General features: G+C 44.0%; 1 protein-coding gene across 1 annotated transcript in view; it reads right to left on the reverse strand.

The window, feature by feature from the left end:
- Positions 1-1,948: 1,948 nt before the first annotated feature.
- SDC3 (syndecan 3) overlaps positions 1,949-20,458 on the reverse strand; it is a 114,960-nt gene continuing 96,450 nt past the window's right edge. The window contains exons 4-5 of the mRNA XM_081920768.1: positions 13,054-13,321; positions 1,949-10,728 (exon numbers count right to left, since the gene is read on the reverse strand). Of these exons, the coding sequence (XP_081776894.1) occupies positions 10,562-10,728; positions 13,054-13,321 (435 nt within the window). The 3' untranslated portion in view covers positions 1,949-10,561. The remainder of the gene's footprint in view (positions 10,729-13,053; positions 13,322-20,458) is intronic.

Genomic DNA, 20,458 nt, shown 5'->3' on the forward strand with positions numbered 1-20,458 from the left:
TCTGTAACTCGAGGTACCACAGTACATTGCTTAGTAGTAGTAATGCAAACCTACCTAATTTGCACATCCTGTAAGAACATGCAAGTCAAATTATAGCCACCCTTCAAAATTCTCACTTCTCCCGAATGTGTGCAGAAAATGTATATATTAGGGGAAATTGCTTGTTAAAATGTGTTTATTAGGCAAAAATTGCATAGAAAAATGCGTATTGCTGGGAGAAACTGATGGGTTTCTGTGATGATTTGTTTTTTTCCCAATGCAGACTGTTGTGGAAAGGATGTGACATTGAAATTATGATGAGAAAGATGGAAAACAGAAACAGATGGATTCATCCATCCCTACATGCCTACTCCAGTTGCAACAGAATCATCAGTGGTCCTTCTCAACGACATCAGAGCAGCATCAAAAAGCACGTGTTCTGTGAGTGAATTAGGGGTGTGCACAGAATGCAAAGGATGCAACGCCTTCCCAGTATCATGACAAACCCTCAAACTGGAGATTAAACCACAGCAACCTTTGAACTGGCACCCTTTCATTCCACCCCATTGTTTCCAACGGGAGGGGAGAAGAAGCAGGAGATGAAAAAGAAGAAGAGGAAGAAGGCCGAACCCAGGAAAAGATGGAAGAGTGCAAGCCACAGTCAATGAGAGTCCAAAAGGGCATTGGGTGAGATGGAAGAGCCAACTTTGGTTCCCACATTTCTCAGTCCTGCATCCTGAAAGAGCCCAGGGTCACTTGCCCCTTCCACCAAAAGCAATGCTAGCCAATATTTCCAAAGCGTGTCCTTTAATGTGCCCCATAGTGTAGCTTCTGGTTGCTGCGAGGCTATTAAATGTTGGCAATTGGAAATGACAGCACACCAGAACCACCAAGTATGGTCCCAAGTCCTAAAGTGGCCTGTTTCTTCCATTTCCAGGTGTAGCTGCTATAACATTTTGATTTCAGGGGACCAGAACTGATATCATTGGTACAGTTTGGTCATCTTAGAGCTGAATTTTTTTGCAGGGTGGGGGGACTTTTTAGAAGGTATTACTTCAACTCACATCAAAACTTGATAAGCCAGCCCTGCTGTGTTTTGGGGGACCTCCTGTTCACTCTGAGTGGGACTCTGGTAGGGATGGGGGAGGAATTTGGTTGAATTTGGATTTCAGTGTGAGCCTACCTAGGTTGGACTTTCAAAAACAATATGCAAACTGAAACACAGCTGTCCTTCAATACCTCTCAGATTTTGTGCAGCCATCCTCCTGTCAATTAATGCATGCAAAAGTGTTTATTGGGGGAAAGTGTGCCAAAAAGATTGTGCAATATACATTGTTGGAAATGACATACATCGCAATATATGAAGTCAACTATCCATTGTCCTTGGATAGAGACGAGGGAGAAATATAATTCAGATTGCATTTAAAGGTGAACCTCCCCAATTCACACCTTTCCGAACCGTTCACAAACAAAAACACAGCCATTCATTGAAATCTGCCCTTCTCTGAATTTTGCAGAGCAGTTCTCCAGCCAGGTAATGGATACAACAGTGCATGTGTTAGGGTATATTGTGCATATAAATGCATATATTTGTGAAAACGGCATGGAAAGAGGCTTTATGTTAGGAGAAATGGCTTGCCCAAATGTGTACACAAGGCAAAAATTGCATACAAAAATGTATATATTAGGAGAATATTGCACTAAAATTCCTACAAGCTTTGTTGAGGACTTTTTATTTAAATAAAAATAAAAAATGGCAGAGCGGTGCAGAAATGTTGAGAATTCAACTTAAGGTGGGGAGGGATGAGAAACCATGAAAAATAGACTGATCTGTCCATTCTTAGACATGTGCCCTGAAATCCCACCCTAATGGCACCACTGCCCAGAATAGCAGTCCACTCTACAATAGAGAAACCGCACATCTTTTGTCTTGCTCCCCAAATCATTACACAAACACTCAAGGAAAGACTCCAATGTGAACATTCGTGTTTATTTTGTTCCTTTTTATAAATGGGCACAACACATGAGTAATAAAAAAAATAGACATTACCATTACAGTGCTACATTGGCAAAGATTATTTTTTAATATTTTTTTAAGGTTTTGGCCATCGACTCTGGACAAAAACAATTAAACATTTTTATTATTTTTATTATTATTTGTTTCCCCACCCTCCATTCATAAAACAGACACTAAATAGCAATTTCAGTACTAAACTCTAGAAGAGTTATGTACATACAAAAAAAAAAAAAAGATTTTAAGACATGTTTTACCTTTAAAAATATTTACATGCATTGCTCCCCCGTGTTAGCAGAATAGTACACAACTTGGTATTTTGCCTAACGTTAAAACTTTTCCATTATCCCGTGATTTGTAGTTCCCATAAGAGACTTGCGGAGGTATCTATTTGCTTGTCAAAACACTCCAGGAGGGAATTTTTTTTGGGGGGTGGATATCAATGCTTTGTTTTTATCTATTTATTGAAATTTTATACACGGGTTCCTATTTACAAGACAAGTGGGGCGGATTTTGTCTTTGAAGACGCAGAAAACAATGAGGTTGTTCTAGCAAGCAGGCTGTTGCACTGGCAATTATTTTAAAAAAGCAGTTTTATAAAACAGTGTAGAGAAAAGGAGTTGTAGCTGACTTCAGGATGCAATCCTAGCCAAGTCTACCCAGAAGTAAGTCTTAGTGAATTCAATGACTTACACCCAGGTTAAGTGATCCTAGGATTGCAGCTTGTCATACTCAAAGTAGGCCCATTAAAATGAATGGACACGACTAGCTGAAGTCCATTCATTTCGGTAGCTCTACTCTGAGTGTAACTTAGTCAGATACCACCCTCTCTTTTTTTGCTTTTAGTCTGATTTGATTGTCAATTGTGAAGATATTATATTCGATCCCAGCCACAAACACATCTACCAACACTGCATCTGTGGCACTCCAGCTCTGAAGGCCTTGGGGAAAGAATCAAGGAAACTCCCACAGACATCACTTGGGGCAATGACAATGTATTCAAAGTTGAACGCTAAGGGCTTGCACCTGTTATGACCTTCTGGATAAGCTTGGTGGACTCCAACTCTCATGAGCTCCAGCCAACATGCCCAATGATCAGAGATGATGGGAGTCCAATAACACCTTGAGGGCATCAGATTGAGGAAGACTTCTTTAATCAGATGTATCAGGAGAACCTTTCACCTTCCACTGGATTCCAACCCAGACCAGCTCCAGCCATATATGATGGAATTTGTAGTCCAGCAACATCTGAAGGGCCACAGATTTGGCTCCTATATAGTGTTCATTGTGTGGCCTGGCCATGAGGCATATTTAGGCTACTGTCCTGCACCTACATTAAACTCAGTGGGATTTATTTACCAATAGACATGTGTAGGATTGCACTTTAAGGAAGCTGCTTCAAACAGAGACTTGTGTATCATTAAAAGGTCCACAAATGATCTTTATTTTTATAGATATTATGAAGTTGGGGGTACCATTTCTAAAAATTGCCTCATGTTCCAAACTTTATTGATTTAGATCTAGGAACACAAGATGAACATTAACTGAGCCAAACACGTGAGGTGGGGAATCTCCAAAATTTGAGGAAGTACAAAGAAATATTTAGGGAAGGGGAACACAAATGGAGAAATGATATGAGCGAGAAAGACTGAACATTGCTGGCTAACAGTCAGAGAGCTGGAAAAGGAAAAATGGAAGTACGGAAGAAGTGGGCATAGCTGTCTGGCCGGAACCCTGAACAGAAACACTCCACACTGCAACATTTTGTTACAGGTCCTTGTGCATCTTAATAGTGATTTTGACCTCCTGGAAAAGGAACTGGAGCTTCATCTACCCTTGTCAGTCATCTGCTCGGCTGGGCGTCTTTGAAAAATTTAGATGTCCTGGTGCCCACCAATATAAACAGGGTTCTTCCTTGCTTATGTACACATTTTAAATTATATTGTGTGTGTATCTATATGTACATACAAAAAACATGTACATATATACATTAACTACATACATATACATACACACATATGCATACACACACCGTAACATATTCACATCATCCCCACAGTCAAACCTCTGCCAACTGGAGGTGGTTGGTATCCATTCAATAGGGTTGTAGCAAAGCCCCTTGGTAAGACTCAAGCAAAAAGTTATGTAATAGGAGTGCAGTGACCTTTCCCAAGAAACTGAAGGCCTTTTGAAGTCTTCAAGCTAGGAGAAGAGAGCATCCCATTAATCTTTTAAGTGGAGCAAAATTGCCAATTAACTTTGGTTGGTGGGATGAAAGGAAATCATGCTTTGTTGCAGAGATCATTTTTGAGTGGGAAATTTCAGCCAGTATCTAGAGGATCAAGATAAAGGATCAAGAGGGGAGAAGGCAAAAAGCACACAAGAGCTGGCAACACTGGCTGTTGCGCAACCATCAACCTTCATCATAGAAAGTCAATGGATTTGCAGGAGAAGAATATTTTACATTTCCAGTAAGAACATTATTTAGATATTTGATTGCTAGGGAAATACAATTGCTTTGCAATAGAACAGAGGTAGGTAAGTTTTGGCCCTCCAGATGTTGCTAGACTACAACTCCCATTATCCTTGACTCTTAACCATGCTGTCTGGAGCTGATGTGGCTTATAGTTTAACGACACATGGAAGGAAGCAGGTTCCCAGTCTTTGCAATAAATGCATGCTTTGAGAAAGAGCATCTAAATTGTGGAGAACGGATCCATTTTTCTCCACAATACAAAGGCACCAGAACACTGCAGACCACTATTTCAAAGCCAGAAGAATCTCAGAAAGAATTCAGGATGTTGGACTGGTTTAATTCCAGTTTCCCTTTGCCTGTTCACTTTGGCCCTTAGAAAAAGGCTAACAGCATAATCAGTAGTCCCAGGACAGACCAAAGTGTTCAATGAGCTGTGTATGCTTTGGTCATTAAAACTGCTCAGATGTTATATAAACAACTTTTGAGAAGCACCTCCAGGTATATGTCAGTTGCTTCTGCTGATGCTTATTCCATTTTTAATGTACCTATCGGGATCACATAGAACTAAGGTAGGCAAAGTGGTGCATCTCCAGTTGTTGTTGGACTCCCAACTTCCATTAGCTCCAGCCAATGCTCAGGAATGATGGGAGATGGAGTCCAACAATATTGGCATGACACCCTGTTGCCTGCCCCTACAGTAGAATGTGTGTGAAGAAGACATTTCCTGGTATGCGCTTTTTGTCTTTGATGAGCCAGGGAGTGCAAGCTTTAGCTGCTCAAGGAACTGATTACAATATACACCCTCCTTTGTTCAAGGAGAAAGGTCCTCGTCAATATACAAAGCACTTGAGATCAGCATTCTTCATTTCAGGAAAGGAAGTCATCCCTGTTTGAATGAGTATATTGGAATGAATGAGGACTACTGTGTGGCTCTCTAGGCAGAATGGCATGCTTCACAGCATGCTGTATTTGGATTGCCTTCCTTTATCTTTTAATGCCTTCCCCCAACCAGGTAGCTTTCAGGCTAACATCCTCCCTGACCATTGGCCATGCTGGCACAGTGGCACACTCAGAAAAAGGACATCTTTGCGTAACAAATCACTTTTGTTTCAATTTCCTCATTTCACTGAGCTGAGTTTTCACGGTGTTGTGGAATCAATCAATCAATCAATCAATCAATCAATCACAGAGATTGATGAAGTTCCTTCCTCCAATTTAATCAGCCATGTTTCTATATTTACAAAGAATCCCCTTTTCTAATGTAGTAAAGGAGTCGACACCTGTAGAAAATTATTTTTAGAACTTTGTGTTGGAACATTTCCATTAACTCTGCCACAGCAAATAGGCCTGTTGTGTTGTTGGATAACAGCGGCAATAGCAAAGTTTGGTGACCAAAGTGTGTCTTTGATTGCTACCTGTGTTAAGAGGCATCCTTATTTTTAAACATGCACTGTTTCTCTGGGATTAAACACATAAGGGCATCTCCCCTGCCCCTTAAAAAGTAACTGTTGTAATGTTCACCTTCTGTCACTAGGTGTCGCTAAAGTGCAGCTGTGTTCAGCCTTAGCTTCTTATGGAAACAACACTACAGTGGAACCTAATAGAATGTGCATACTCTTAGAAAGAAGGACAATACCTTGGAAACAGCTGCTGCTTCATTGGCTTTTAGGAGGACCTAATAAACCTCTCCAGTTTTCCAAGAGACGCTAGATTTTTTACAAAGAAAAACAACTACAGAAAAAGCTGCATCAGACTGCAAGTGACTACTGATGAGAATTGCTACTCCAGAGTTATGGTAATATGTCCTTTTCATGAGTGTGAGTACCAATAATCAAAACTCACATGGAGCAAAGTTAAACTCCATAAACTCACCCAGAGTCTCAAAGTGTCACAGATACAGCAAAAGCATTGCCTAGTTTCTGCATTTATAAAAAAAGAACTCCATAATAAAATCAAGATATTAAAGAGAATTTTTTTAATCTCCCCCCCCCCCTGCATGAAATTTCCGGCTTTTACTGCCAGTTACTTAGACTTTGTCTCCTTTTCTGCACGCAAACCAGTAGGACCTTGCAGTGCTTTAGATATATTACAAAGGCTGAAGTCTTTAGGCACAATTATCTGGGAGTAAGCCCCATTTGAATGTAGTGAGGCTTATTTCTGAGTCAGCATGCATGGAATTACATTGGAAATCAGTGTAAAAACCATTAGAAACCAGACACAAAGATGCTTCTCAAGAGTTTCTAATCTGCATGCATGAGGATAATTGGTGTAAAGCTGGAAGAATTTTAAAGACACCCAGGAGTTCAAAGGAAAAGTGACAAGATTAATAGTCATGGAAGTGTTGGGTTGGATCCAACTCACTTCTACTCAGAGTACATCCAATGAAATTAATGGACCGAAATTTGTCATACCCATTAATTTCAGTGAGTCTACCCTAAGAATGATTGACATTGGATACAACCACTGAAATTAATAGGGGTTGGAACTAACTCAAGAGTAGCCAATGTGGTTCCCACCAAATGTTGAATTCCAACTCCCATCGGCCTCTGCCAGCATCGACAATGGTTTGTGATGATGGGAGCTGGAGTCCAATAATATCTGGAATGTACCAAATTGGCTACCGCTGGGCTAAACTGATTTAGTAGTTTCAATCACAAAAGCTCAATGATGCTGCTTTCATTTCCTTTGAGATATTAACATTCAGCAGGAAATATAACCTACAGGTAACCAATGCTGTTGGACTACAACACCCATCATCCCTGACCATTGGCTATGCCGACTGGGGCCAATGGGAGTTATAGTCAGGCAGCGTTTGGAGAGCACTGTATTGGCTAGTGCTAAGCTGACCAGAAGAAACATGAACAATGAGATTTGTAGCTGTAATAGAATAATAGGATCGGAAGGTTATTGCCAAGATCTGCTGGTTCAGCTAGGCTGGAATGAATTATGGTTATTCATTGCACAACCTGAGAATCTACCATGAAGCCTTTTCCTTCAGCACATGGGCGACATTTTCAAAGTTTTCTGAATGGGAGACCAGCCCCCCTTATTCACACACACCAAGGCAGCACAGTGCTGGCTACGAGTAAGCAAGACAGGCAACTTGACTCTTTGGAACCAATTCCTACATGAAGGCAAACTGCCAAGCTCATTCCCCTCCCATTGTTGATTAGTGTAATGGCAATATTGATGGTGGGTTGGGGTTGACATATCTGCATTTGTTCAGCATTACCACCTTGGGATTCCAATGTACTCTTGCTCCCCCCCTTCCCCCCTTTTTTGCCTTAACACAGAGAACAAAAATATTGTTGGGTCAACTTTGCTCTCACTGTGGTTTGCTGGGGGGGGGGTATGATCTGTTTGCTGTTGTTCATAGATGTGCATGCACACTTCTCCATCAAAACTTCCAGAAAGAGACAGCTACACAGCTTCCCATCCTCAAAAACCCCTAATTATTTCTAGAACAATTTTTTCCCCTCCTTGAAGTATATCATCCTGCATACTTACCTGGGAATTGGTCCCGCTGAACTGAGTAGGCGTTCTTAAGATTGCAGCAGTTCTCTTCAGATATTCAAAATAGCATGTGAAGGTTTAAACCAGGCATAGGCAAACTCGGCTCTCCAGCTGTTTTGTGACTGCAATTCCCATCATCCCTGACCACTGGTCCTGTTAGCTAGGGATCATGGGAGTTGTAGTCCCAAATATCTGGAGGGCTGAGTTTGCCTATGCCTGGCTTAAACTATGCAGCAAATTGCAGGTACTACACCCCACATCCCCAGTGTGCTCCGCTCCCACATCCCCCTCTCCCAACTTTTGCACACTGAGCATGAGGTTTTGCTTGAACATACCTTACACAGAGTCGCTCGGTTGGTACATCCAGTTCAGTATTGTCTATGATGGCAGCCAGCAGCTTTCAGGGGTTTCAGATGGGAGTCCTCCTCATCCCTACCCAGAAATGCCAGGGGTTGAACCTGGGACTTTCTTTCTGCATGCAAGTAAGGTGCTCTACCACAAAGCCATGGCCCTTCCCCAATAGTTAGAATCCTCAAAGGTTAGAATCCCCTACACACATCTCACTTGCGTATCCTGATTGCACTAAATGTGTAAAAATCAGAGGTATATCCAATACTCATGGGAACATTGTGGGCAGGACCTGCATGCATGCCCCATTCTAATCCCAAATCCTATACATATGGACTCAGAAGGAGGTCCCATTGGCTTAAAGGGGGCATATTCCCAGGGAAGTGTTGATATGATCACAGCCTAAGTTAAATGTATTTTGCTGCTATAAGTCAGCTGTCTTAAACAACAGCTCCCATCATCCCCACCCAGCCAATGGGAATTGTTGTCCAAAACACCTGGAGGGCACCAGGTTAGCAAAGGCTGCCATATGTTCATTCTGCTACTTCCTTTACTGGTTTTGCCAACCTGCTTTTTGAAAAGTTAAACAGAGTTCCCAGCTTTCCTTTGTATATCCATGTGCCAAGCTCACTAGCAACTTTGTGGCTCGACTCTGAATCTTCCTCTGTTTACTTATATATCTCTGAACTGTGACCATCTGGCCTGCTGCTCCAGCCAAGGTGTGTATACAGCATTCAGTCAATGCAATTTGAATGGGCATTTGCCAATACATATTGGCACCTTGCAATAGCATCCTATTAGTGATGCATAATTTAAAACACCCTTATCACCCATTGGTGGTTTTCAATTGCATTTTCCCCGCCCATATTGGTTTTTTTTATTATTTATTTTTTAGTACCCTTGGCTTTCTGATATGTAAGAGTGAACATTCGTCTTTACTTGCCTTCATTTTTATTGCATACAGTTCAATCGCCAATTTATCCATTTGGTCCCTCTGTGGCATTTGGGCCATAGGTCATCTGCCAATCTGTGGGTCGGCACTATTCCCTCGCCTACGTTGCCAGTGAAAATGTGACATCTGCTTTAACAGGGAAGGTTTGGGTGAAATGTCACACTCCCCAGTTTGATGCTGACCTACAAATTCCTGCTTTGGAGATGCAGGTTTCACCCCAACAGTTGAGCACTGGTGTTTATTAACTTTTTACCACTTCCATTTATTTACAGAGTTATATGGAACCAAATATCTGCTGCAGCAGATCATGGACTCATGTTGTCCTTCTCCCTTCCCCCATATTCCCCCATACCCTTATAAAGAAGGAAAGGACCCACACCACTGTTGAGAAGTGTGACACATTATCTATTTCCTACAGACTTCAGAAAAAAGCTTGCCTTTTCCACACGTATCCCTGTTTTCCCACAAATAATGTCTTAGAAAAGTATTTCTTGGTCATCTGCCTGAGCTTGCAATACCATGCAAGTTGAGTCTTCAAGGTCACAGTGAAAGCCAGCTGAATGAATCTGGGCATAAGGTTTAACCGGAAACCTCTGCAAGCCTAGGATGGTCCTTCTGTAGGGAGATAGTTTCAAAGTGGTGGTTGTGAGTAGGAATGGGAGGAAGGGAGGTGCTCTCAGCAAGGAAACAATGCACAGCTGGGAAAAGGTGCTCTCTGTGGACCATGTGAGATCTCCAATGAAGCAATTAAAATGTCCATTGCAACTGACCGATTGCAGGAGGGAGCTGTGAGCAGCCCGGATGATCAGATGTTGCGTCTCCTTGCACTTGTAGTCGAGCGGAGTCAGTGAGTCAAAAAAAGATCTCGTCTTGAAGAGTGCTGCAAAGTGCCAGAAACCAAAAGGGACCACCTCATTCGAAACAAAAGAAGTCAAGGCTCTAGACCTGAGGGAGGTGTGACTTGAGACCGTTCCCGGCAGAGGTGCTAACTCAAGCGTTCATCCAGCCAGGAGTTCACTGTTTGCTCCACACTCTGATGCTTTCTGATTCAACCTTCCCCTTTCCTTCTTAAAAGCAAAGAACATACATGATCCTTTTTTTAAAAAAAACCTGTCGGTTTCTTCTAGGCTTCTTTGTTAAAATTCACAGACTTGATTAGAAAGAGAGAGAAAAGAGGCTGGGTGAATAATAAGAGAGATTTTGTTTGTTTGTTTGTTTGTTTCTGTTTCTTAAAAAAAGGACGGCATCGGGACAGAAAAAGAGGTGGCGAGGCACTGATTTATGCATAGAATTCCTCCTGCTTGTCGGGTTTTTGGTACGTGACACTCGCCTGCTTTGGCTCCTCCAAGGTATAGCTCCCCTCGTCCTTCTTTTTCATCCGGTAGATTAGCAGCATCACCAGGAAGGCAGCAAAGAGAGCTCCAACGACCCCGCCCACAATCACGGCTGTAAAGAAGACAGCAGAAGATGCAAAGTCAGTAATATCTCAGAAGGATGTACCCCTCCTCCTCCAGGACAGGGGTGGAGCAGCTCAGGTCCAGGAAGCTCAGACTCTCCTGAGGCCATGCCCCTCTTCCCCTAGGGCCACACTCCCACACTCCTCACCAGCCTTGTTTTGCACCCTCCTTGGGCCCTTTTGTCGGGTTGAAATGAAATGCGTCCTTGAACTTGGACCATTACTCTCTCGCTTGCCTGGATAGCAGTAGGAGATGGGTGTGGGTGGGTGTAGAAACTACAAAGGTAACATTTACAGTCCTTTTTCCAAACTGGAAATGGCTGGGATTGAATGGGGAACCTTCTGTGTGAATATTCACAGACTGAGCTTTTTGGTCCCTCGCTATCTGAGGCAGCACCATTTCAGAAAAAAGTGGGTGTCCTATTCCAGAATGCTCCCCTGGTATACCTTGATTCTTGGTGAATTCGAGACCGCCTCCTGCATGCTATTTTCTATTTACATGGAGAGTGTTTCGTTTTGTTTTGGTTTGTTTGTTTTTAAAAAGTGGACAGGGGAGCAGCATTCAAAATGGCAACACACACACTGCAATCAGTAGTGGTACAATCCATTCTAGCATGTCAAAGCCCTCTCTACTGCATTTGTAAGTTATATTCAGATGTGGGAAATATTGCTTTAGTTTTGCTGATCTTAATGCTGACACTTCCAGTGTTCCATTTCCAATGCAGTACCTGTTATGGAACGGTGGTTTGTTTTATCAATATACCAGCATGTTACACTAAATTTCATTTGCCACTCACCCTTCTTTTCCGCATATGCGTGTTTCTGTTCCCCCATGAAAACAACAGAAAAGAACTATAGACCAGTATACCACCCCAAATTCTGTCTCTTTACTCCTGTGATTTTTCTGGACGAATGTTTTATTTGTTTTATCCCCCTAGAAGTTATTACCCTGGAAATGAGTGCTAAACTTTTGCTATATTCCACTATATTTCCAGAAGCGGTTTTTATGTCTCTGGAAAGCTCAACTACAATGCAAAAAATAACAGTTCAGGAAATGTCAGGGAAACAGAATAAACTGTCCTATGAATGCAGTCATAGACTAGATTGTAAAGAAACCTATGGAGGGGAAGATACCTATTAGCTGCTATTAGCTGTGGTTGTTAAATGGAACCTTCAAGTCCAGCGGCAGCATGACAATCCCTTCATTCCAATTGCACACACACACACACAAAATGCAATTGGAAGCAGTGCAGGGGGTTGCAAACAGTGAGGAAGGGATATTGCCTTTATGCCCTGCTTCTGGGCTTCCTAGAATAATCTGATTGGCTGCTGCAGGGAACAGAATGCTAGACTGGAAAGGCCATGTGAACTCACCCAGCAAGGCTCTTCTTAACGTTCTTCATTTTGTCATCCAAAAGACCGAATTGAAATAAGCCAAATAATGAATTGGTAAGCAAGCAAACAATTGGGGACATGTGGTGGGCATATGGTCTGAAGGAACGTGGGGCCACCACCTTGCTGAAGCTAAACAGGTCTGGGTCTGCTCAGTACTTATTTGACTGACCACCAGGAAACCACATCTACATTGTCTTGGGTTCCACCATGGCATAAAGGTGGGATAAAGGTAAAGGTGAAGGTACCCCTGCCCGTACGGGCCAGTCTTGACAGACTCTAGGGTTGTGCGCTCATCTCACTCTAGAGGCCGGGAGCCAGCGCTGTCCACAGACACTTCCGGGTCACGTGGCCAGCGTGACAAGCTGCATCTGGCAAGCCAGCGCAGCACACGGAACGCCGTTTACCTTCCCGCTGGTAAGTGGTCCCTATTTATCTACTTGCACCCGAAGCTGCTTTCGAACTGCTAGGTTGGCAGGCGCTGGGACCGAATGACGGGAGCACACCCCACCACGGGGATTCGAACCACCGACCTTTCGATCGGCAAGTCCTAGGCGCTGAGGCTTTTACCCACAGCGCCACCCGCGTCCCTTAAAGGTGGGATAGAAAACATCAAAAGACAACTAACCTGCTTTTAAAAAACAAAAAACCTCTGCTCAAAGACTATATATATATATATATATATATATATATATATATGCATAACAAGACAGAATCATTAAAATGTAATTATAAAGCCATTTTAAACAGGTATGGGGAACCTTTGGTCCTCCAGATTTTGCTGGATTAAAACACCCATCATCCTTGCCCATTGACCATGCTTGTTGGGGATGATGGGAGCTGAAGTTCAGCAACATCTGGAGGGCCAAAAGTTCCCCAGGCCTGATTTAAAATACCCATTTCACCTCAAAATAAGTACCTACCTATGAGGACCTCTTTCCTTTCCAGGATGTTTTTCTGGGGGAGCTGCGCAGCCGAGTTCCCCGATTCTATTGTATTGTCTACAAGCCCCGGCTCAGCATTCTTCCTCAGCACTGGCCCAGCTGCTGGGGTAACCAGGGCAACCACTTCATTGCTGAGCTCCGTCTGAGCTGCCACCTCCTCCTCCTCACGGATTTCAAAGTCCCCGCTGACAGGAACTTCCAATTCGTTATTCATTGACGTGGAAGGGGTCGCATCCAGAGGCTCTCCCTGCGAGAGAGAACAGAGAGGACTGAGAGAGGAAAGGAGGGAGAAAGGATGCTCAGTTGCCTTCACGAAGCAAGAAAGAAGACACATCTGTGGCAGGAATGGGGAGGCAAAGGTCCTCCAGATGCTGCTGGACTCCAACTCCCATGAGTTATCTCTCACTTGGACTACTGCAATGTGTTCTATGTGGGGCTACCTTTGAAGGTGACTTGGAAACTACAACTAATCCAGAATGCGGCAGCTAGACTGCTGACTGGGAGTGGCCGTCAAGACCACATAACACTGTTCTTGAAAGACCTACATTGGGTCCCAGTACATTTCCGAGGCACAATTCAAAATGTTGGTGTTGACCTTTAAAGCCCTAAGTGGCCTCGGCCCAGGATACCTGAAGGAGCATCTCCACCCCCATCGTTCTGCCCGGACATTGAGGTCCAGCGCCGAGGGCCTTCTGGTGGTTTCCTGGCTGCGAGAAGCCACGTTACAGGGAACCAGGCAGAGGGCCTTCTCAGTAGTGGCACCCGCACTGTGGAACGCCCTCCCACCAGATGTCAAAGAAATAAACAACTATCTGACTTTTAGAAGACATCTGAAGGCAGCCCTGTTTAGGGAAGCTCTTAATGTTTAATAGATTATTGTTTTTTAATATTTTGTTGGAAGCCGCCCAGAGTGTCTGGGGAAACCCAGCCAGATGTTTGTCTATGCCTGGTTTATGCTAATATGTTACTGTTTGGCTACAATCTGTACTTGGTTGCCTTATTAATAAATCTGAAATTTGTTTGCTTATTGATTATTTAGAAGCGTTTCCAAACCACTGAATATTTTGTTTAATGATGTCTAAGCAGTGTACACTACGTACAATAGAAGCACAATATCCGTTAAAAGAACCTAAGAGCATAAAAGCCATGGTATAAAAACATACAAAAGCAAATAAAATGAGATAGGAAGGATCCATGCACATAGAACAGGTTGCAATCTGGTGGGTCAGGGAAAGTCTGGGTCAAAAGAGGTCTTCATAAGAAGAAGAGAAGAAGAGTTTGGATTTGATATCCTGCTTTATCACTACCCAAAGGAGTCTCAAAGTGGCTAACATTCTCCTTCCCTTCCTCCCCCACAACAAACACTCTGTGAGGTGAGTTGGGCTGAGAGACTTCAGAGAAGTATGACTAGCCCAAGGTCACCCAGCAGCTGCATGTGGAGGAGCGGAGACGCGAACCCGGTTCACCAGATTACGAGACTACCGCTCTTAACCACTACACTACACTGGCTCTCTGCTGAGGCCGCAGTAATAGGGAAAGGACCACAGCTCCATGGGGAAGAATCTGCTTTGCATGCAGAGGGTCTCAAGCTCAGTCCCTGGCATCTACAGCTTGGGCTAGGAAAGACCCTGTCAGAAATCCTGCACAGCCACAATGGTATGACTCAGAAGAAGCAGGCTTCCTTTTTTTGCGTTCCTCTTTCATGAAACCGCAAAATCTAGGGCAGGATCTAGCAGAGGCCAATTCAATAGGCACCTCTATGTGGGAACAACCCCAAAAACGACAGAGAATGAATTAGAAAACTTTTTTTGAAATAATCACTTCACCTTCAACCCTCATCATTCAGTGGTTCTTTAACATAAGAAGATTCTACCACCCACACTGCTTTTTCTGAGTCAGACTCTGCACTTTAATGAGAAAACTGGTTGGAATCCTCTCCCAAATCCTCTCATGTTCTTCTGATTTATTATTATCCTGGGCAAATAAGAAGAGGCAAAGTTGAGGGATCTTCACAGGGAGCATTTTTTTGAATGGCGTGGAACTGCCTGTTACAGACATTGGCCGGCAGGGGGAGGCAGAGACTAATGGCTACTGGACACACCCACCCCTGAAATAAGGCTTTGCATGTCAGGAATCCAGGGCATCTGATGAGAGAGAGACAGAGAGAGAGAGAAGTTGTCCTGTGAACATAATGACCCAAGAAAAGTGAACCCTGAAGGAATCAGCTATCTCAGGTGCAGGAGACAGGATATTTCAAAGCAAGAGTGGCATTTTAACAAATAGATTTTTGGAAAAATGAAGAAGGAAGGAAGGAAGGAAGGAAGGAAGGAAGGAAGGAAGGAAGGAAGGAAGGAAGGAAGGAAGGAAGGAAGGAAGGAAGATGCCTCTATGCAGAGGAACCACTTCAAGCCAAAGAGTGGGGGCTCAGTGGCGTGTGCAATGTCACACACGTGGCGTGCAGTGCACATCTGCGACATTGCATGCACGACATGCATTGTGCACCTGTGATGTCACACAAGCAATGCGCTTATCACTGGGAGGTGGCGTGTCATCATGAGGAGGCCTTGACCAGTGCCACACAGCTTCAATGGCCATAGCTCCTTCTCATGTGCACTCAGGAAGAGCCTGCATTCGATGCTGCACTTGGCTCAGCAGTTTGGCCTCTTCCACCCCCTCAATATTTTGGGGGGTGGGGTGGAGCCCCCTGCTAAGGAATATTGAGGGGGCTGAAGATGCCTCTGCCCCCTAGAGTAGGCACGCCTGCCTCTGTGTAAGATTGGGGTAGGAAGCCCTCCAGATATTGCTGGACTACAACTCCCATCATCCGTGGCCAACAGCCATGCTGACTGGGGCTGATGGGACATGGAGTCCAACAACAACAGCAATTAATAATAATATTATGCATGTATGAATGGAAAATGGCACTAAGGGTTAAGATAAGGCTCGTGTGAGTCATGTGCCACATCTGCTGTGGATCCACTCCTTTTTTGGAAAGGCAGGCCAGCCTTCAAAATGAATTGTGCTTAAGAGCAATGATTCCTTCTCATTTTCAGGAAAAACAGAGCGCAGTCTGCTCATCCCTTCTGCAAATTGTGGAGGTGATACTGCCTCCATTTGCCAGGAACGTTTCAAGTTTGTTGTTGGTTTTTTTTTAATAAAAAAAGATAAAGTTTAGTAAAGAAAGCACTAGGAGAGCTTTCTACAGCTGTCCCCAAAGAATCTGTGGTGGTGGGTGGATGTGGGTGGGTTGGTGGGTGTGAAAATCCACACCCTTTTGTGACAAGTACATGTGTGTAAGCTAGGTTGTTGTAGTGTAGAGGGTGGGGAACAATTGACCCTCCAAATGTTGTTGGACAACAACTCCCATGATCCTGGACCATTCGTCTTTCTGGTTGGGGCTGATGGGACTTGGAAGTCCAGCAACATCCCCACCACGGATGTAGCAGCAAGAGGGCTAGACCAGGAGTGGAGAGAGCCAGGATGAAATCCCCACTGAGCCATAAAGCAGGCTGAATGGCTCTGGACCACATAGCCTACCTCACAGGGCTGCTGTGAGGATGAAACTGCAGCACCATATGACCCTCTGTGAGCTTCTCGGGAGCAAAGTCTGAACAAAATGATAATCAGCGAAATAACAAAACCACACCCAGCACTTTCAATCCGGCTCCTGGGATTCTTTGTGCTTTCCCACAATACATCCCAGCCACGACCAACCAAATTAGCCTCTTTCTTCATATTTAACAAGAGCAAAGAAATGCCGTCATCCCTATTTTGCAGATTGGGAGCCCAGACAAAGAGAAGGATTAGATTTCTCTGCGGCACCTGTTGTGTCTCTAACTGCCAGATTGTTAGAAAGAGGATAATGTGCTACGCACCGGGAGGGCTTTGAAACCCAGAAGATCCACCCAAAAACCAGCACAGCAAAGAAAACTGCCATGCGCTGAGTCAGGCCACTGGTCCATCTACCTCAGCAATGTCTACACTGACTAGCAGCAGCTCTCCAGAGCTTCAGATATTATATGAATCATAGAGCTGGAAGAGACCCCCAGGGTCATCTAGTCCAACCCCCTGCAATGCAGGAATCTCAGTAGATGAAGAGCAGATGCTCTACTCCTGAGTCACAGCCCTCTAGCCATAGATCAGGGTTATTTCTCATCTCCTGCCCTCCTCTAAATGTTACAGTCACAATGCTGGAATCACATCTGCAGCCCAGCAGCCAACTGGTGGCATGACTTTGGGGAAGAAGTCCAGCCTGACTGAAAAGAAGTAGACTAAGAAGGAGGACTCCAAACACAGCAGAGCTGGCTTACCACAAACAAGTCAAGTAATACACATTACTATTGAGGTAAAGGTAAAGGTGAAGGATGCCTGGATGGTTAATTAAGTCCAGGCAAAGGCGACTGTGGGGTTGCGGCGCTCATCTTGCTTTCAGGCCAAGGGAGCTGGTGTTTGTCCACAGACAGATTTCTGGGTCATGTGGTCAGCATGACTAAACCACTTCTGGCGCAACGGGACACTGTGACGGAAACCAGAGCGCACGGAAAAGCCGCTTACCTCTCCCCCCACAGCGGTACCTTTTTATCTACTTGCACTGGTGTGCTTTTGAACTGCTAGGTTGGCAGGAGCTGGGACAGAGCAACGGGAGCTCAACCCATCATGGGGATTTGAACCACTGACCTTCTGATCAGCAAGCCCAAAAGGATCAGTGGTTTAGACCACAGTGCCACCCGCATCCCTTACATTACTATTAGAAGCAGGACACACACCAGCATGGTGCCTGTGAGGGCAGATGTGGCGAAAGCAGCCTTCCCTGATGCCTACATGGTTCATTTTCTCCGGTGAAATAAGGCTTAAGAGAGGCATTCTATTGCCACTCATAGAATAGGGAGCAGCATTTGCTTGGTTGCAGTGGGTGTGTGGCACCTATAAGTTTCTCCAACTTGCAAATCTGCCTGTGGGTCAAAAAAAGGTTGGCAAACCCGGATCTGTTATTAGTATTAACTGCCCTTTACTACCAGGTTACAAATCTAAACTCATGGTCATCCAAAGAAATGAATGATGGAAGATTCAGGACAAGCAAAATGAAGTCCTTTGTAGGTCAGCTATAGAATTTGCTCCCACAAGAGGCAGCGATGGTCACTTTAAAAGAGTATTAATGGAAATCATGGAGGATAAGCCTGCTAGTTGTGATGTCTATATTCTGCTCCATAGTTGGAGGCAGTGGCCATCTGAATACCACTTGCCGGGAATTGCAGGTGAGGCAAGTGATGTTGAACTCAGTTCCTGCTTGCTGGCTTCCCATGGGCATCTTGTTGGCCACTGTGAGAACAGGAAGGTGATTATATGGGCCACAGACCTTATCTGGCAAGCTCGTTTTCTTCTCCTGCCCTTGGCTTCAGAGAGGAAAATGCATTGGGCTGGCCCTGTTTCTGTTCCTAGGAGTCACTTCTTGGATTCTGTGCGCTTCCATCTAGGCATAGGATTAGTCTTTTCAATTGTGCCACCCCATAATTTTCAAATTTCCTCACCAGATCCTTATCTAGCACCTACTTCAAGATTCCAGGTGACAAAGGTGTTATTCTTCTCAAGTTTCAGCACCATTTAACCGGGATCTGTTGTTTTGGGGTTGGCCGGTTGGTTGGTTTCTAATGCTGGAGCTGTTGTTGTTTTTTGTGATCTAGCTAAATTGGCTTGTGTTCCACCCGTACTGCTTTTGATTTCTGCTGGAAGCCTCCTTGGTCCCCATTTGCAGAGACATGGGATACAAATTCCCCACCTAAATAAATTATTGGTTGGGTTAATTAAAAACTACAGTGGTACCTCGGGTTACATACACTTCAGGTTACATACGCTTCAGGTTACAGACTCTGCTAACCCAGAAATAGTACCTCAGGTTAAGAACTTTGCTTCAGAATGAGAACAGAAATCGCACAGAGGTGGCGCGGCAGCAGCGGGAGGCCCCATTAGCTAAAGTGGTGCTTCAGGTTAAGAACAGTTTCAGGTTAAGAACGGACCTCCAGAATGAATTAAGTATGTAACCAGAGGTACCACTGTATTTGATGATGACAGCAGATCTCACACTATATGTCTGTATTTTTTAAAAAATCAAATTAACCTAAGCACTTACTCTGCCAGTCTCCCACTGCTATTTCTATCTCCATGGTCGAGCCTCAAACTTGGCCCTCAAGAGTATGGAGGGCACAGAGAAAGTGTTAAGAAACCAAATCAACTGGAATAAAAAGGTGCTGTGCTCTCAGTGGAAGGTAGGGAAAACGGCATCATCCATAACCCTTCAGAAAAAGAACCTTGGGTTGTATCCAATACTAGACCCACTGAAATGAATGAGCATGACTAAGGCTGTGTTCAAAGAGGAGGAATGTTACATTAGTTTTCCTGATTATAATGCTAGGGCTTCTGCCTGTTTCTAATGTTCTTTACAGACTGCAGGACCTGTTGAGCTATGGAACTGTGGCTTTTTGACTGGCAGACAGGCATGACACACTAAGTTTCATTCACACCAGTGGGCGTGGTGTGACACAACAATGAACATCACTGGGCATCGCTACTCCCCCATCCCTTCTGCACATGTGTGCTTCTGTTCCCCCATGAAAAGGGCAGGAAAGAATTGCAAACATTATGCCACCCCCAAATCCATCAATTTACTCCCACAATTTACATCAACCAGGGTTAAAGTCTGATGTGCAACAGAAGATGATATTTGAAATTAACAATGCCAGCTTGTTCTTAAAACAAAGAAGTGTACTTCTCCCCCTTTCAAGAACCGTTATTTATATTTCTCTGCAAATTTAGTCAACTGGTTTACAATTCAGGTGGTAGCCCTAATACACATTTGTAGTGTTTGCTGAACCCCTCACACCATGCCATTTTCCCGGTTAATATTACAACCCCAAGCTTTTCTGGGTTAAAATTTTAAAAGGCAGTGCGCAGTGCCCGTCCTCCCACCCTAACAAGGCTAGGATCATTTTTAGGGAAGAGATTTTGTCAGGAAAATGACATGCAGAGGGAAAAGTCATTTACCAGGACTGCTGCCCTGAACCCACTTGCCCCCACCATCCTGCAAATTCCTTTAACTTTATTTAAACATTTAAATAAACATAAGATGAGAAGAACCAATTACAGACTATCTGCGCCCTGTGTTGTTTAGCCCTGCTCCCTGTCCTGCACGCCTTTTTCCACCTGGCCTGGGAGGGTGGGGCCCTGACTGACTCCAGCTACAAACACCGAAGCTGCTGAACAGACTCTTGGGATGGAGTATTGCTTAAGGGCTTTGGGGGGGGGGGAATGGTTGCTGTTATTGATATTATATTTTTGTATATTTTTAGATCTTATGATTTAATGTGGAAATTTTTACTTTGCTTGTGCA

The sequence above is a fragment of the Podarcis melisellensis genome, assembly GCF_964234715.1.
Source record: "Podarcis melisellensis genome assembly, chromosome: 8".
Lineage (NCBI taxonomy): Eukaryota > Metazoa > Chordata > Lepidosauria > Squamata > Lacertidae > Podarcis > Podarcis melisellensis.